Source organism: Crotalus tigris, unplaced genomic scaffold (assembly GCF_016545835.1).
Source record: "Crotalus tigris isolate CLP2741 ecotype Arizona unplaced genomic scaffold, ASM1654583v1 scf7180000024291.2576520, whole genome shotgun sequence".
NCBI lineage: Eukaryota > Metazoa > Chordata > Lepidosauria > Squamata > Viperidae > Crotalus > Crotalus tigris.
In genome coordinates, this window is record NW_024100464.1 from 184,522 (window position 1) to 204,030 (window position 19,509).

Below are 19,509 nucleotides of genomic sequence, written 5' to 3' on the forward strand. Positions count from 1 at the left end.
TATTGGCTTTTGAAAGTCAATAGAATTAGACTCTATTCAAGAGAGTCTATTCTATTGGCTTTCAAAAGCCAATAGAATAAAAGGGAGTAGCACAGCTAAGGAAAAAGGGAAAAAAATGGCAGACTGCGTTGTTTGGCGACCCCCGTGAAATGGTCGTTCGACCCCAAATGGGGTCCCGACCCACAGGTTGAGAACCACTGCTCTAGAGCCACCTGCATTTCCCCCCAGTGCCAGTGAAGATATTTCTCTTTATCAGAACCTTCACCATGGCACAAGAACTGGATGGTCAAAGATATTTCATCTTCTATGAAAAATTTGCTTGGTTTGCTTTGTGCTTATTTCAAACGAGCTGAATCATGAACATTTCCCATCAGCAAAATGCTCATGATTGGCAAAAGAAGAAGGAAGGGATTTCCGTGGATTTATTAGCCCATCTATAGCCTTCTGAAACCTGCCTTGATCCAAATTTGGCATGAGATACTACAGGAGAATGTGGAACTGGTGAAAATCATGTTGTATATCCTTAACCGCACTGAGGAGAAAGAAGTCTTTAAAGTCTAAAGCTTGCTGTGATAACGATATTTTATATAAAAATATAAACATGTGATAATTTGTACTGGTGTTTCTACTAAAATGCCAGTAGTAAAGATGTTTTTTTTTTTTAAAAAAAAATCTATTAAACAACAAACTATAAAATGTATCTAAAAGAATGCTATGGAAGCAGTAGAGCATAGATCAGGATCAGCTGGTAAATCTCTTAAGTTACAAGGTGTAGATGAAAAGTACTTCTGACTGTCAATTAAACATAAAGACAGAAAATACACGGAGGTTGCCTGTTTTCTAAATGAGAGGGGTAAAAAGAAGAAAGCTTGGGGAACAACAGAAGCACACCCAGAGAACTGTAAACTCGGTTCCCAGGCTAAGCATATACTGCTACATTTAGGGGCACTTTTTTATTTAAAGGCATAAGTGCATAATCACCTCCATGAATTATTACTGAGTTTCTGAATAAAAACAAAGTGAGAAGCCTTAAGCCAGTCCACTCTGAATGCATAGCCCCACAGATGTCTTTTGTTTCTGAGATACCTAATATTCAGGGTGTTCAGAAAAGGAGTAAACTTACAAGAATAAGAAGTATAGAATGGAGCAGCTTTATTTACTTACAGGAAGTTCCTGGTTAATGACAGTAATTGGGATCAGGAACTCTCTTGCTACAGTTATAAAGTATGATATCACATGACTGCATTGACTTATGATAGCAAATTCCAGTAGTTCCAGTTCCGGATGTTAAGCATTAGCATACCATTTAGACCAGTAGTTCTCAACCTTTTTAATGCCGCGACCCCCAACCGGTCGTAGGTCGAGGACTAAACCAGTCATAAGTTGAGGACTAAACTGGTCATAAGTCGAGGACTAAACCGATCGTAAGTCGAGGACTACCCAACTGGTCGTAAGTCGAGGACTTTCCCTGCCCAGGAGCGCCACGCATGCGTGGTGCCACCCCCTGTGCCGGCTGAGGCGTAGCTGGCAAGCGGCAGAGATGGAGCAGGCCGACCATCGGCTGGGCCACCAGCTGGCCCAGACCAAGGGAGGTAAGGCACCCACCGGAAAAGGGGAAAAAAATGGCGGACAGCCTTGCTTGGCAACCCCCGTGAAATAATCGATCGACCCCAAATGGGGTCGCGACCCATAGGTTGAGAACCGCTGATTTATACCACTTCATAGTGCTTTTATAGCTCTCTCTAAGCAGTTGACAGAGTCAATGTATTGCCCCCAACAATCTGAGTCCTCATTTCATCAACCCCGGAAGGATGGAAGGCTGAGTCAACCTTGAGCAGGTCAGAATAGAATTGCTGGCAGTGAAAATGCAGAGTTAGCCTGCAATACTGCATTCTAACCATTGCACCACCACAGCTCTTTAAACAAATCTTGTGCTGACTTACCCATCGATTTTGCTTGTTGTGTAGGTCACAATACTGCTCATGTGACCATGGGAAGCTGCAACCATCATAATTGTGAGCTGGTTGCCAAGCACCCAAATTACAATCATGTGATTGTGGGGATGCTGTGATGGCTGCAGTTTTGAGGATTGGCTATAGGTGTCATTCAGGGCCACTATAACTTTGAACAGTTGCTGAATGAATGGTTTTTAATGGAGGACTATCTGTATTTATTTACCTACTGAACCTATGTGCTGCTCAGTTGCTCTGAGTTGCTTATGTCAAGCAACAATTATCATTAAAATAGAATCAATCAGTCAATCAAAATAATCACTCCAGATGGCCCCACGCAATCCTAGTTGTCCTCAAATGTTTTCTGAAATGCCACAACTTCAAGGCTTTTTGGCAGCTGAACAAGGAAAAGGCAATTTGGATTTCAAGGGGATTAAAAGTGCATGCTATATTTGATTGTTTATTTTCCAGGTTATGCAGGTTCATTTAATTTTTTTTTAAAGTTCATTTTAAGTACACAAATATATATACTGTGAAGCAGAAATCTGATCATTCTAGACTTCCTTCTAACAAGACTCTTATCTGAATGTCTTTGGAGGTGTTGCTAACCTTTGGATGGATATTGAAGTACCGATTACTTTCAAAGTTCTTCTTTTCACTCTCAGCATAGTAAAGCAGAAAACTTTCCTTGATGATAAAGAATCTGAAAAAGAAATATTTCTTTATGTAAAATTTTAATTCTCCAACAGGCAATGGTAACATGTACCGGTAGTTACCACCGTCCACAGTGTAGTACAGGGGTCTTGAAACTTGGCCCTTTTATGACTTGTGGACTTCAACTCCCAGAATTCCTCAGCCAGGCTGGCTGGGGAATTCTGGGAGTTGAAGTCCACAAGTCATAAAAGGGCCAAGTTTGAAGACCCCTGATGTAGTAGAAAGTGTTGATGTACCTAAATGGGTATGAATTGGCCTTTACATAAGTCTAGCCCTTTTTAAAATAATATCTTTTGCTATTCTACTAATTTCATTTTGAGGAAACTTGTCTTTTACTGAGTTCCCTGCACATCCTATTTTGTACTGTAGTGATTATAATCCATTGATTTCCATTCTTAAGCCTAAAAGAAGATAGTTGAATTACCTTTTCAGCATTTTTTCAAGTCTAAATTTTGCCGCCTCTACGCCAATTCCAGAAAAATTACATATATCTGTACTATCACACACTGAATCTTGGGGAAAAACGTAATGTGGTACTTTTAAATATTTATTTGTTAAAAATGCCTTCTATATCAGTTCCCATTATAGAAAATTTGGAAGGAGTTAAAAATGTTCAACTCCTTCTCAAAGAAAAACAATTAAAAAGGTATACTGGCTGCTTTGATTACTGGCTGCTTTGTTTTACAACCATTTGAAGTTGCAACAGTGCTAAAAAAAACCAAAGCTTCCCACCCTTCCTTGCATTTATGACCCTTTCAGTGATCACGACTGCCATTTGTGTATTTCTGAACTAGCTTGTAACAAACAGAGTAAATACAGAAGGCAGAAGTAAAATTGCTTTGCTTAATGAGCAAAGTGAAAGTGAAGTTGTAAGCCTGTCACAGTCACGTGATTAGTGTCTGTGGAGCTTAGCAGTGGAGTTGCTGGTCCCAACTGTGGTGACTGAGGACTACCTGTATTGGGAGAATTAATGGCTGGGTAAAGTCACTGTAAAGAGGTGAATTTCTTTAAAAAGAAATGCTAAAACATATCAGTGTTGTGTACTTGGTGATATGTGAGAAGATTCTTCACATCATCAAATTCAACTTAGTAGTTATATCTCAGGGAGTAAATATAAATGTACTCCTTTGTACTTTTCAGTGTAATGATTCATTCTAGCCATTATACATGTACAAACAATATTCACTGAAGACCAGTGGTAGGATTCAGCCAGTTCGCACCAGTTCGGCAGAACTGGTAGCTAATTTTTTGTTGCCCAGGCCCAGAATGGACTTCTGGAAGCAGCATCCACACAGAGAACCGGTTGTTCACATATTTGAATCCCACCACTGAAGACATATTGTACATAATGTACCAAATATATAATGAGGTTATGGGAAATCAGCCCCCCTGCCAGAGAAGGAAATATTAAAAAGGACAGAATATAATATTTCCTCAAAGGATCTTAAAAAGGCAGAAAAGCATGCCCAGTTTTTCTTAATAGCCCCAAGTCTCCCTCCCTCATGCAGAAACCGGCTCTGTAGAAATGCAGGCATCATAATCCTTTCAGAAAGACTGGCACCTGGAATCTTAGAGATGATGGGATTAGAAAGACAAAGATTCCCTAGAATCAACAATCCCTCACACCAAAAACATCCAACACAGGACATAGTCATCAGCCACACACCCCTGGGAAGGAGGATATGACCTTTAGGACATAATAGGATTAACCCACCACAATCAGAATACCAGAAAGGCACGCTCAGACTCAGGTCAAAGTTCATGCCACAGGAACAACTCCAAACAAAAGCTCAAGAAGGTATAAAAACCCACCAATCCCTACTACATGTGGCCAGCTTTCCCAGAGCCATCTTTCTGTCTGGCTCTCCTCTTTAATAAACTACAACCTTCTTTCTAAAGCAGTCTCATTTTGCTTATTCCCAGCTTGGAATAGACCCTGATGAAAATTTTTCTTTCAACAAGGTCTAAATTATTTTATAAAAATGCTTTAGTTTCTCAGCGGTAAGAATGCTAATGAAATATGTGAAAATAAATCTTAAAATCTACTGGCATTGTCTTTGGAATGGAAGACTAAAGCAAAATGTAATTATCCAGACTGGAAATGTCTTTCATAAAAGGAGTTAAGATAAAAGATGTGTTTGTCCTGAGCTACAGACGAATTTCAGAGCAGTTCCAATTCTCAGCAACTCTCTTAGCATAAAGAAAACATTTCCTGTCTAAACAGAACAAAGGTACCTTTCTATTCTTTTAAGTTCCTGAACTGGTGAGGTTTGCTTTAACTTCCTCATAAAATCACCCAGAATCATTTCTGTCAACAATGGCATGACTAAGCACCAATTACCTCCCACATCTCAAAGACAAAATATCATCTCTGTAATATAGGCACATTAAGCTGAGAATACATGGACGTTTAAAATCAATGGAAAATAAATTACTTTTGAAACAGTAACTTTGCAAAAGAATTATCTTGAGAGTCAGAAGCTTTGTGGACTGGGTACTCACAAAGCTGGAAACTGGGTAATCCAGGGGTTGCTTTCTTCTTGAAAGAAATAACAAACATATGCTTTGAATATTATCCTAGATTTACCCTTCTTTTCATACTGGCAGTTCAACAATCTCAACACCATGGAATGTTTTGAACAGCTTCCTCTGGACCACCACCTATACTTGATCCTGGACAGAAATCATCTGCTAAGATATTCATGCACAGAAACTATAGTTGACACTACATTTCATTCCTAACATTTTCATTGGTTCTAGAGCAGCCCTTGTCCACTTTTTTCTATATGTGGAGCCCTGTATCATCCCTGAAGCTTTTGAAGATTCTCCCATATTTCTGGGGTCAGCAATGCAAGCACTATAACACAGAGAGCATCTTCACATTAATTTAATTAAATTTAGGTACTGCCTAACTCTAAATGACTGTGCAAGTCTTCAATGTTTTGTAAGAAAAGCTAAAAGAACAAAATTTTGCCCAAATGCCAAATCACAAAAGATGATGTTGTTTCTGCATGAAATCTTCCAAGATTTGCGAAATGAGAAAGCTCCAAGCACACAAGATTGGCAATCTTCAGAGATGTCAAACATTATGACTATAGGTATGGGTATACAAGGGTGAGAGAGAGACTTTTTTGTCACCCACATTGAGGAATCACCTGCAGAACCTTTGCTATTCAATAGTGTTTTACAAACCACAATCAGAAGTTTGTGTATCCATATCTGCATAATTTCATTTGCTACGAAGTCTGCTATATCTGGGCTGCAAAAAAATCTGGACAACCATTAGATGGCAGCAAAGAGTTTTCTACTAAATATTTCTTTGTTTCCATCCAAAATTTTGCAATCTGAAAGTAGAGGTGGGCGTTATGCTATAAAATCAAGAGTGAACTATGAGTTGTTTGTTACAAAATGAGTTACATATACATTTGGCATAGTTGAGGAAAATATATACATTCTGTGATCAACCCTCAGAAAATCTGTTTTCTGCAGAAAAAAATGCTGCTATGATTTCTAACATATGCCATTATTGAGCTTAGTTAGTTAACATTTATAAAATCTTTGAAAACTTAAAAGAAGTCAATGAAGTACTCTCAGATCTTTAATATTCTTCTATCTAAGATCCACACAATTCTTTTTTTTTCTTTTGCACTGTACTGTTCTAAAGGTTCCAAGTGCCAAATAATGCACATAACTGAAATTGGGATTATTTTCATCCTTTGGGAGATAGATTCTGATAGAAAGGGGACAAGAGCATCTCTAGGACTTTCCATATCTCAAACATAGCAATTGAGATGGCATACTTTTCTGTTACACGTTTTGGCAACAAAACCACAGATAAGTGAGCCTGGTAGATCTGCTTATTAAATGGAAAAGAGAGAGATTTAATTTAGGGAGGAAAAAAGCTTCAGCTTGGGTGATTCTAAGCATCTTTGCAAACTTTTGATGCCCAGCTTGATGTTGAAGTTTTCTATTTAATTCAATGAACTCATAAACAAGGCAGAATCTAATACTTAAAGCTTTACATTCCCTACAATAAATGTTGAAGCACAATTACTGAAAGTGAGGTCAGCAATTATGGGATCTAAGTTCTTATTTAGGAAAAGATTTTAGCTACTGTTATTCCAAACTTTCACCCGTCAGCCAGGCACTAGGAATGAGCTTGTGGGTGAGAAAGATAGCTAATCGGGGTCATTTGTTTATATTCCAGCTGTAATTGCCTAGAATTGATCACTTTATAATAGGTTTTGCTCCTGTTCTTCCCCTGATTGATCAGTACCAGCTGTTATATAACCATTGAACTGTTGTGACTATTTTAGCAGAGTGCTTGTCAAACTGTGACAGATGAGTCTTGTCAAGTTTTAGAGCTGGGTCAACATCATTGCTGTTTGGTGACACTCTTATAATAAAATCACAAAACTGATGAACCCGCAAGACTGTCTACCCTAGAGAAAAGAAAAAAAAAAGGTTTGCAAAAGGAACTGTTTCCTCTCCTACTCTCTACTATTGGTTGCTTTCAACTAGTAGAATAAATCTATCAGTTATTAAAACAGGATTGTTCTGGAGGTTTCAAGAAGAGATTGGACAACCATCTGTCTCAAATGGTATACGGCAGTGATGGCAAACTTTTTAGAGACTGAGTGCCCAAACTGCAACCCAAAACCCACGTATGTATTGTCGGGTGGAGGTGGGTGTGGCCAATTGGGTGGGCGAGGCCCATTGGGTGGGCGTGGCTGCGGTGGTAACCGCAGACTGGGTGAGACTAAAAAGTTCAATCAATCAATTCCAACTTTGCAAAACTTTTTTTTTCCCGTGAGAAGTTGAAATTGATTGATTGATTGAACCTTTCCTTTTTGCACATGGCGGTGGAGGCCTAAAGCGAAAAGGTTTTATAAAACCCAGCTGAAGGCCTAGGACTGGGGCGATGGCACTCGTGCCCACAGAGAGGGAGCTGCGTGCCACCTGTGGCACGTTTGCCATAGGTTCCCCACCACGGACTTAGGGTGAGGGTTATGTCACCATGAACTTGGAGAGCAAAATGGACATTGCCAACAAATTCAGAGTGCTTGGATATGGTTAGGAGGGGACTGACTTTTCTAGCCTGCCCTATCTATGTTTCCTGGTAAAATACATGGCAAAATCCCATTGGAGTTAAATTCCACTTAGGGTTAGGGTTAGGTCACCATGAACTGGGAGAGGAAAATGGACATTGCCAACAAATTCGGAGTGCTTGGGTACGGTTAGGAGGGCACTGACTTTTCTAGCCTGCCCTATCTATGTTTCTTGGTAAAATACAAGGGAAAATCGCATTACAGGAAAATTCCACTTACTGTTAGGGTTAGGTCACCATGAACTCAGAGAGGAAAATGGACATCGCCAACAAATTTGGAGTGCTTGGGTATGGTTAAGAGGTCACTGACCTTTCTTGGCTACCCTATCTATGTTTCCTGGTAAAATACATCGGAAAATTGCATTGGAGAAAAATTCCACTTAGGGCAGTGATGGTGAACCTTTTAGAGACCGAGTGCCCAAACTGCAACCCCAAACCCACTTATGTATTGTCGGGTGCTGGGTGGGCGTGGCCCATTGGGTGGGCGTGGCTGCCATGGTAATGACAGACTGGGTGGGACTAAAAAGTTCAATCAATCAATTCCAACTTTTTCCATCTTTTTTTTCCTGTGAGAAGTTGAAATTGATTGAACCTTCTTTTTTATTTTGCACACGGTGGTAGAGGCCTAAAGTGAAAAGGTTTTATGAAACTAGCTGAAGGCCTAGGACTGGCGCGACGGCAGGCATGCCCACAGAGAGGGCTCTGTGTGCCATCTGTGGCACGTGTGCTATAGGTTTGCCACCACAGATAAAGAGTTTCCTGCTTGAGCAGAGGACCTCCAAAGTCCCTTCAACTGTGTTATTCTGCATTCTGTCACATCAGAATCAGCTCTTTCTCTAAGTGCCTTCTTCACTATAGCTTAGAATGTCACTTGTATTCCTTAAAAAAGGCAGAAACTTCTTTTTATTGACTTATAATGCTGATATTTTTTTTAAAGGATATGATTTTTAATATGTTGAAATTTTCCTAAACTTTGAACAAAGTAGATAAGGAAGATTTCTTAAATATATATTTAAGTTTGATTAATTTTTCTCAAATACTAAAGAGATCAATAAAAAGAATGATTCAAATGCTTCTTGGCTAATCTGGTGGTCCATAAAAGACTGCATTGCTGCCATGCACTAGTATTATGGTCAAAAGAAGAATAAGCTGATAATAATAGAACATCGGGTAGGTGAGTGAAAAAGTTTTGGAGAAATTTAGGGGCTCCTGGGTTTTATTTTCCTGTTTTAGATGTACAGTATAGTGACCTTTGCATTATATTCTTTAGTTTACCATAGGATACCAGTAAGAAGCCATGCAGCCAAAATTAGCAAGTTGCTGCGAAATTTCAATGGTATGACTTCTGTTAACCAAAGGTTTTCAACCCTTGGATAAAAACAATACTGACTGGGAGTTATAGGTGTTGAAATCTAACACATTATCTGGAGTTTAAATTAGTCTAGATGCATTATTCTTAAGAGGACCTGAGAAAAGAATGTGCCTATTTTTAGAAAAAAGTATAATATCTTTGTAGGACAGGGGTCTTCAAACTTGGCCCTTTTATGACTTGTGGACTTCAACTCCCAGAAGTCCTCAGCCAGTCATAAAAGGGCCAAGTTTTGTCTCCCTGTGGAGAAGAACACATTTCAGTTAGAGTTTCTGCAGAGTTGGATAGGAAAGTGAGTGGACCAAAGACAGGTAACAGGTGTCTTCCAAATGTTTTAGGTTATAAATCTCATAATCTCTTGCCATTGCCTACGTTCATTGGGGCAACTAGAATTGAAATCCAAAGCCTCAGGAATGTATCAGGTTGCCTACTTCTAACCATATTAACTAAATGAGCCAGTAGTTTAATTCAATGTGAGAAAGATTCTTATCATTCTTTTAATGACAATTCTATGGTAATTTATTTTTCATATGTTAAAACTGAATCATATTCTTAAATTTTATGTAATATGTATGATATTAGTCATTCTGTACATTGGGAGATCTGATTTTTCCACTGACTTTCAACAAGGTTTCAGCAGTTTCATAAAGGTCAATTCAATGCTTAAATGCAAACTTTTTTCTCTAAATGCCTCAATCTAGTAGTTACATAGTTCCAGTTCCTGAGAGCTAGTAGACAATGAAAGTCAAATATCTATCTATCTATCTATCTATCTATCTATCTATCTATCTATCTATCTATCTATCTATCTATCTATCTATCACATTTTGAACCATCCATTTCCCTAGGGATTACATGGAAATTCATTACAAAATAAATTTTAGTGTGGCAAGTTAAAAAGAATGGTGGTAGGGGGAACATCTAGACAAAGACAATGACATGTGGGGTAGGAGGATTTTTTAAAATGTAATTTTATTAAAAGTATCATACTATAAATGACAAATGAAAGTGAAGATAATAGGGAAATGGGGAATGGAAAGAAGGAAAAAAGAAGTGTGGGGTAAGAGGGGAAAAAATTAACTTCCAACTTCTTCAGTGCAATAGAATAAAAATGCAGGTCAAAAGCTTCATCTTTTTTCAGCTAATACATATTAGTCATTTCTATAACAACAAACTTAATTGATCAGCAAATCCCAAAATCAGAATTTCATTTTTTTTTCCTGCCTTGGGCAGGAAAAACAAAACTGGACATATATAGTTTTTTCTGATTAAAACAGTTAATTAGGGCATCTTTGCTAACTCCATCAATTTTTCCATACATTCTTCCATTCTGGAAGAGGTAGGGAGTTTTAATATTTTGCTCCTCATTATCTGCAGTATGGCTTTTGTGGGGGAGAAAATTAAATCAAAATCATATTTATACAAAATATTTAAGGCTCCCTTTCATATTTACTGCCATCTAAATTGAAATCACTCTACATGTATCTAAGGTTTTTTTTCCCCCAAATAAATGGCATGGCAATGGGGTTTGTTTCTATTACATGAATTTGATGCCAATTCAGTGTGTCCCATTGAAGGAGCAGCATAAGACCTAATAAAAAGTTTGCCATCCAAGTGGGCCTAAGACAGAGGCTTTCATTGAAGCCAGTAGCCAGGATGGGAGCAACATCCAGATGGGGTTTCTGCTGAGGAGAGCAGAGGACTTAATAATAATACTAATACTAATAATACTAATAATAAAGTTGGAAGGGACCTTGGAGGCTATCTAGTCCAACCCTCTGCTTAGGCAGGAAACCCAATACCAGAGGTGTCAAACTGCCCCCCCCAGGCCGGATCCATCACATGGAAGCCGCACCCATCCCATTGCCAGCAATAGTAAAACTGGCCCAATACCTTGTGCGACGTCACATGACATCGCATGTCGGAAAAATGGCTGTCCAGTCTCTTCTTAAAAACTTCTAATGTTGGAGCATTCACCGCTTCTGAAGGCAGGTTGTTCCACTGGTTAATTGTTCTAACTATCAGGAAGTTTCTCCTTAGTTCTAGGTTGCTTCTCTCCTTGATTAATTTCCATCCATTGCTTCTTGTCCTGCCTTCAGGCGCTTTGGAAAATAGCTTGACACCCTCTTCTTTGTGGCAGCCCCTGAGATATTGGAACACTGCTATCATGTCTCCCCTCGTCCTTCTCTTCGTTAAACTAGACATACCCAATTCCAGCAACTGTTCCTTATATGCTTTAGCCTCCAGTCCCCTAATCATCTTTGTTGCTCTTCTCTGTACTCTTTCTAGAGTCTCAACATCTTTTTTACATCGTGGTGATCAAAACTGGATGCAGTATTCCAAGTGTGGCCTTACCAAGGCATTGTAAAGTGGTATTAACACTTCACATGATCTTGATTCTATCCCTCTGTTAATGCAGCCCAGCACTGTGTTGGCTTTTTGGGCAGCTGCAGCACACTGCTGGCTCATATTTAAGTGATTGTCCACTAGATCCCTCTCACAGTTACTACTATTGAGCAAGGTAACCCCTACTATACCTGTATATTTGGTTTTTCTTGCCTAAATGTAGAACCTTGCTTTTTTCACCATTGAATTTCATAGACTTGTATCTATCCTTGTCTGGATTTATAATAGACTGCCCTGTGCTTGCTATGTGCCTTGATGAGGCTTGCTGTCCTTCACATTATCCCTGTGCAAATAGTACATTTGCTTGCAAAAGTGAAATATCTTGACTATTGTCTCTTTTCGTGAAAATTAGTAACACTTAACACTGTTGTAAATTTGTGAAACAAAAGGAAAGAATAACCATACATCCCATGACAGTAATCCTTTCCGCTTCTACACACTGTTGTTGAGCGAATAAGTCCTTAAATTATATGTACCATAAGTAAAATTGGTTACATTTCATGTCTATATGCATTTATTAGCTGAAAGCACAACTAAAATAGAGATTCCAGGCATTTTTTTTAATATATTGTCTTCACATGATACCAGAGGTCTCTTTTTAAAAGTCCTTTCTATTCTTCATAGGCTAACAACAGAGAATGAGAATTTTCTCTGCTATAGTACTTGGATCTTAAGTTTCCACAAAAGTGTGTCTGGAATTGAAGAGAATATTTCAACATCTCCATTTGGGCCAGCTTGATGGAAGTAGGCAGCTCAGGGGAGCATAGATGACAGCCACTTTCTTACTAGACAAAAGATCCTGCTTTCTTTATACAACATTTAGTTCTCTAAGAAGAGGAACTCCAGCTCAGGAGTGTCAGAGAATATTTAGTTCTTTAAAGAGATGACATCTGCTAATGGCCTTTTCTGGTCACCTGCTCACCTTGCAACTGTTTTATGACTTGCATTTTTACTGTGCTTTAGGCATATGGAGTCTGTGGGGGGAGATGCTATTCTATACAATGCCTTCATACTGTGGTTGAAAAGCATTTTTAAAAGCTACCACTATCCTTATTTATTCAGGAATCAGTTGTTTGGCTCTCGACAGTTTGCTAAGTCTTGCAACTTTCAACCTCCTCTGCTTCAGAAGGATTCTGTCTCTATTTAGCTGCAGAAGGCCCACTAATTTCTATTTACATAGCCTGAAATATCTTTTCCATAAGTTCACAGGTACACGTTGAGAGTAGAAGTGCATGTTGAGCTGTTACCTCTTCCCCACCTCGTCTTCTTTTGCTCGGGCAAATTAGCAATAAAACACATATACTTAATAAAATAATTGATCCAGAATTTCATTTTTTGAACAGATGAATTCAAGAAATAGAATTTTAAAGGTTCTTCACAGGAGAGAGGAAGGGGAAATTATTGAACAATGTTCTCCTCTCTGCAGTTCCTTTATGCTGTGCTGGAATGATGAGGCAAAAGGAAAAACAGAGGGAGGATCAGCAAAAAATTATCTCCTATTTTTGCTTCAATGGAAGAACCCTGCAAGTAGAATTTCCTCCACAGGAACCCTTGATCCAAGTTTCTCTTTATATTTATTCACTGTGCTTTCATGTTGAGTTGGGCTATATAGTAACTACAATGCACATGGAATTTAAGATGAAGAATCACAGAGACAGATTTTTCTAGAAGGACTGGTCAGAGTAGCAGGAAGATTAAAAAGAAATCTTGTATGTTAAATGTTTCTGAAAACAGGCAGTAGAATAATTTACTCCTGAATACATACATTGCTACTAATCCAAAACTATATTCAGGAATGGGATATTTATTATGGGGATGGCATTTTCTTCTCAGCACTTAACTCGTAATATTTTGTGATTAAGAAACAAAATTGTGCAGTAATTCTTAGAATGAGCACAAGATAAATATGTGCGTAGGAATAGATAGTGATAGCATGTGATATCATGAACAGTTTGGCTCCTCCCTGTTGTGCTGGCACTGTGTCACATCTTTAGATCAGGCAGCTAGCATTTTCAAAAAAGCACTTTGGAATTAAGTTCACACAACAAGCAGCAAGCAAGCAAGCAAACAAGCAAGCAAAGAGAGCCTTCCTGCATGGTTAAACTTTCCCTAGTGGGTGATCTCAACTTAGCCTACATTCTGTAAAAAAAAAGCATGGAATCCAAATGGAAATGCTACATAAGTTGTCACTGTCTCTTATATACAGCTGACCTAACATCAGATCACTTATGCCTCTTCTTTGAAGAGTACAGAGAATTGCAGGCAGAGAGTCTTTGCAAGTCTACAAAATGGACCACAACACAGAAACTATGATTGCCCAGATTGTTAATTAATAGATTCCATAAAGTTGCAAAATAATGATGGTGGTGATGATGAGGCTGATTTGGAACCTACACATTAATACAGCCCCATTTCTTCACTGTACTCTTCTATTCTGGAACTCATCTGTCTGGCCATTTTAATATCCTATCTATCCAGAACCCCAGCCTGATTGCTATCCCAGATTTTCTGGCTTTTCATTCCCATTATGAACTCTATAATCACCTTCTCTTCTCCCCTTCGCTTTTGCCTCTGCATTTCTACCCAGGCACCTTCTGCCTTACCTCCTGGACCACTTGGCTGACGGTCTCCCAAACGGTCTTTTCCAGAGCACTCCATACAGCTGCACTTTGGTGCGGATATCCAAGGCATCCAGATCTGTTGGATCCATGGAGGGGGAAGGAGAGACGGAGTTGGATTTTGAAGTAAACATTATTAAGGGGCAGACTTAAAAAAAAAAAATCTAATTCTCTGCCTCTGCTCTGCAGCTGTAGGAATCCGATTAAATGCAATGAACCAGAAAGGCGTAACTGCTTAGTCGGGGAGAGAGGGGGAGAGAGTGAGGCTTAGCTCTGAATCAATAACTCTGCTGCCAGTGCTTGATATTTGTCTCCCTGATGCAGAGATGATGTGAGCCTCCTCGTTTCATTTCACTTCCTGATACCCTGAACAGAGAGGGAACATTCCAGACAAGCAGGGGGAAAAAACCTTTTTCATGAAGTAGATGGAGCCCTCAGTGTAACAAGCCAAGGCACAATTTGTGTGACAATGGAGCATTCACAAAGTATAGTTGCAGGTAGAATGAAATGGCACTCATATGTTTCTTCCCTAGTCAGTTTAGTATGATGGTTAAAGTTTAGGACTAAGAACATGGAGATCTGGGTCCAAATCTTCAATCCATTCACTGGCTAAATTCTCGTGCTGAGAGTGACCAGCCCAATTTACCTTGTCAGGTTGTTGCAAAGATAAAATGGGAGGAGGATCCAAGAAGGGACATTGTGCTGCTTGAAAAAAAATATGGGATAATGATGGAATAAAGAGTTCCTTTAATGAATAAGCTGGATGGGACTAACCACCTCTGAGCTCAATGAAGATTGCACTTCTGTTCAAATGTTGATCATTAACGTATGTTTGAACGTGTATTCCACTAGCCACGTTTCCATTCAGATGTGAGATTTAAGGTTGAAAAGACTTGATTCTAATTTGTGGACCAAGATATTTTTAAAATTATTTTTAATTTTCTCTGAGGTAAGAAAAAACAAGAATATATGACAAGAGCTCAGAACGATACATCTCAACATTCAGTCACAGCCGACATGTAACTTGTGATCCAAGATTTGAAGACAAGATTCAGCTTAAACCAGTCAGAGATGGTTTGAAAAGATTTGATGAGAAACTATAATGGAAGGCGTTCTTTGGCAGAATGGGATGGAAACAGGATTTTAGAGGACATTAACTTGGTGAAATTTCAGCTTGAGAGCTCCATTATTATTTTTTTTAAAAAGAAAAACACACCTATACTCTTTTAAAGCAGAAATAAAGGAGCTAGGGAAAGGAAATGCAGCAAAACCTGTTTTTGGCTTAACAATGAAACGTTCAGAAACTATTTAAAAAGTAAGCTTTCTTATTAAACTGATTACCAGCTTTTCTGGGTGGTTACAATGGCTGATTGACATAGAATTGTTTGTGCAAACAATGCTTTGAGAAATGTGTGTTAATGCTATGGTGTATATACCCTATGATATAAATAGAAATATGTATTATATGCAATAGTTTAACCATAAACCACAGTATGCGAATCCATTTGACCTTTTTGTCTCAAAACAAACTGCCTGAACAAATTGTAGCAGAAGTGTAGCAGACATATCCAGCAGTGCAGCAATAGCAACAGGACACTTAAAAACCAGGCTTTCTTCCCTTCCCTTCATTTCTTTTCAGCCTATGTGGAATATTGGGAACTGTCCCATACATTATGGGTTGTGGTCATGGAGGTATTTAGAGGTGCGGCTGCTTGATTACATCTCAACAAAGGCTCCTGGCAGAGCTTCTAGGATGTGATCTCAGAACCACTGAACTATATTTTTCAAAGATCCTGGAGCACAGGGAAACTACCCGAGGACTGGAAAAGAGCTGATGTAGTTCCCATCTACAAAAAAAGGAGAAAAAAATGGACCCAGGAAATTACAGACCTATCAGCCTGACCTCAATACCTGGGAAGATCCTGGAAAAGATAATCAAACAACGAATCAATGAACACCTAGAGGCAAACAAAGTCATTATTAAAAGCCAACATGGGCTTGTCAAAAATAGATCATGCCAGACAAACCTTATTGCATTCTTTGACCAAGTGACAAAATTAGTGGATCAGAGGAATGCTGTGGACATAATTTACTTGGTCTTCAGTAAGGCATTTGATAAAGTAGATCACAACCTATTGCTTAACAAGATAGAAAAATGTGGGGTAGAAAGCACCACCACCAGATGGATCCGTAGCTGGCTGAACGGCTGTACTCAGTGTGTGGTCCTCAATGGAACCGCATCTACATGGAGGGAAGTGTGTAGTGGGGTGCCCCAGGGCTCTGTTCTGGGCCCAGTGCTCTTCAATATCTATATCAACAATTTGGACGAGGGGATAGATGGGGAACTCATCAAATTTGCAGACGACACCAAGCTGGCAGGAATAGCCAACACTCCAGAAGACAGGCTTAAGATACAGAAGGATCTGGACAGACTTGAACACTGGGCGCTATCTAACAAAATGAAATTCAGTGGTGAAAAAAGCAAGGTTCTACATTTAGGCAAGAAAAACCCAATGCACAGGTATAGCATAGGGGTTACCTTGCTCAATAGTAGTAACTGTGAGAGGGAGCTTGAGTCCTAGTGGACAATCACCTAAATATGAGCCAGCAGTGTGCTGCAGCTGCCAAAAAAGCCAACACAGTGCTAGGCTGCATTAACAGAGAGATGGAATCAAGATCACATGAAGTGTTAATATCACTTTACAATGCCTTGGTAAGGCCACACTTGGAATACTGCATCCAGTTTTGGTCACCGCGATGTAAAAAAGATGTTGAGACTCTAGAAAGAGTACAAAGAGCAACAAAGATGAGTAGGGGACTGGAGGCTAAAGCATATAAGGAATGGTTGCTGGAATTGGGTATGTCTAGTTTAACGAAGAGAAGGACGAGGGGGGATATGATAGCAGTGTTCCAATATCTCAGGGGCTGCCACAAAGAAGAGGGTGTCAAGCTATTTTCCAAAGCACCTGAAGGCAGGACAAGAAGCAATGGGTGGAAACTAATCAAGGAGAGAAGCAACCTAGAAATAAGGAGAAACTTCCTGACAGTTAGAACAATTAACCAGTGGAACAACCTGCCTCCAGAAGTGGTGAATGCTCCAACACTGGAGGTTTTTAAGAAGAGACTATCTGAAATGGTATAGGGTTTCCTTCCTGAGCAGGGGATTGGAGTAGATGACCTCCAAGATCCCTTCCAACTTTATTATTATTATTATTATTATTATTATTATTATTATTATTATTATTGATAGCCAGGGCTTTTTTTCTCATAGAACGCCCAGAACGGAGATCCGGCACCTTTTTGGGATGGAACCTTGTAGGGTAGGCAAGGCGGGTTGTATGATGTGTGTGAGGTCCGGCACCTTTTTTTTTTTTTAGAAAAAAAGCACTGCTGATAGCTGTAGAAGACGTTGGAAGCCACACTTCTCTTTTTGAGCATTACAGTATGGGTGATGTGGTTAATGTAATGGTTAACCCTTGCTTGTCTAAAATCTCAACCTTTAGCTTGTCTAAAATTTCAGACAGGATTACATTTTGTAATTTTTCAACTTAAGTTCCTAAAAACGTTTTTGAAAAATATATGGGTTAGATATGAACATTAATTTGCCCTCCAGATTTCATCTTTTTTAAACCAAAGCTAACTTATGTTATTCAAAGTTTACTCAAGATCAGAAAACAAAAACAAAAACCAAACACATAGAGTAGAATATGGAAAAGTCAGGTCATCAGAGAAGACAAATAGGTAGTCTAGAATTATAAAGAGCTATTGGGAAAATTAAAACTCAGAATGAACTGATGTTATTAAAGAATAACACAAGGTTTCTTATATTTCCAGAAATAAAATGAAGACAGTTATTCAGTGGAAATGTCAAAATGCTAACACATAATTTGCAATCACTGCAAATGGGCCCAATTTTGACTCAATCAACTGCTGCATCCTTTGATATCAACTTACTGAAAACGAACTTCAGTTCATTCATTCCGTCAAATTGGTATATCTTGTTTTGATTATCTGCCATGACAAATTTTGAAAATTCACATATAACACATAGCAGAAATAAGATCTCCTCAAATTACCCTTCAATTCTTTTTCTCACCAATAGGAAACTTTGTTACCTGCCCCTGAAAACCTTTTTAAACTTTTATTGTTATAAAATAGCAAACTATTTCTCCAAAATTCATTATAGTATAAATCCCTTCATTATCATTACTAGGGTAGCCTATTTAACAGAAAAAAGCAGTCCAAAAGCAGATGGGCAATTAGATCCCAAATGCCCCCAAAGTGTGCAGTTGTAATCATTTTTGTTGTCAATGAATTAATTCCTTTCTACTATTGGTCTGATAGTCATAGGTAGCTGATAGTCATAGGCAGTTACTCTATTGTCAGACCATTCCTGCTACCCTACCATACATTTTCTAATAGCTCCAAATAAACTGGATCAGTCACTAGAAGAAATCTCCAGTCTTCTGTCTACACCTGTTTGCTTCAATTGTGTAATTTCCTGTTATCTTCCTCTCCAACTCCCTTAATAGTCCATCGCCAAAATCATTAAGTCCAATATTTTAGGGCACAGATGGGGTGGGGGAGGAAAGCATTGTACACAATTGCTTGTGATCTGTACTTGGAAAGGCCAATTAGAGATGGACAAAACCACCTGGTCACTTTTGCACATTTTTTTTTACAAGCCTATCTCTCCAACCTCTATACCTACAGTACCTGCAATTTGTTTTTGTTTTTTTACAGAGATGCCAAAACCTGGCAGTAGAATAGGCATTTTCATATAAAAGACTGGATAGCATATTCTATATGCAGGATTCTGTGGAAAGTTTGACAAGCACAAGTGGCTTTCGTTAGAGAAAATACATTAAAAATAATTTCTGATTAGTCTTTTTCTATCCAGCTGGACAGGTACCCGAAGATGTTCCAGCTCCGTTTAAACAAGCTTAAATTTGGATTTTTTTTTTTTTTTTAAAAAAATTAAGTAAGGATTTTTCTGAGAAATGTCTGGAGCTAACAGAGTGTGGTACATTTGTGGTCATTTATGCATTTACACTACTGCCGAAATCAAACCAGGTGACTCTGGGTGGTGGAGAAAAAGCTCATAATTAATACAATGAATTAAAATGCATTAAATAATGACAGGGCAAAGAGAACTGAAAACCTTCTCTTACCATCATGGATTCAATTCAACCTGATCCCAGAGTTGGGAGAAAAAGCCAGGTCTTAACTGCTCTTCCCACCTAAAGGCATGTAAAGTTGGGGCCAACCTTATGTCTAAGAAAAGATCATTCCAAAGGGCAGGGGACATCACTGAGAAGCCACATCTCCTGGGCTCATGACGAT

General features: G+C 38.8%; 1 protein-coding gene across 1 annotated transcript in view; it reads right to left on the reverse strand.

Moving 5' to 3' along the window:
* The window catches only part of PLEKHD1 (pleckstrin homology and coiled-coil domain containing D1), a 36,766-nt gene extending 22,218 nt beyond the window's left edge, over positions 1–14,548 (reverse strand). Inside the window, exons 1-2 of the mRNA XM_039324015.1 lie at positions 14,152–14,548; positions 2,562–2,655 (exon numbers count right to left, since the gene is read on the reverse strand). Coding sequence (XP_039179949.1) covers positions 2,562–2,655; positions 14,152–14,300 — 243 coding nt within the window. The 5' untranslated portion in view covers positions 14,301–14,548. The remainder of the gene's footprint in view (positions 1–2,561; positions 2,656–14,151) is intronic.
* Positions 14,549–19,509: the final 4,961 nt, after the last annotated feature.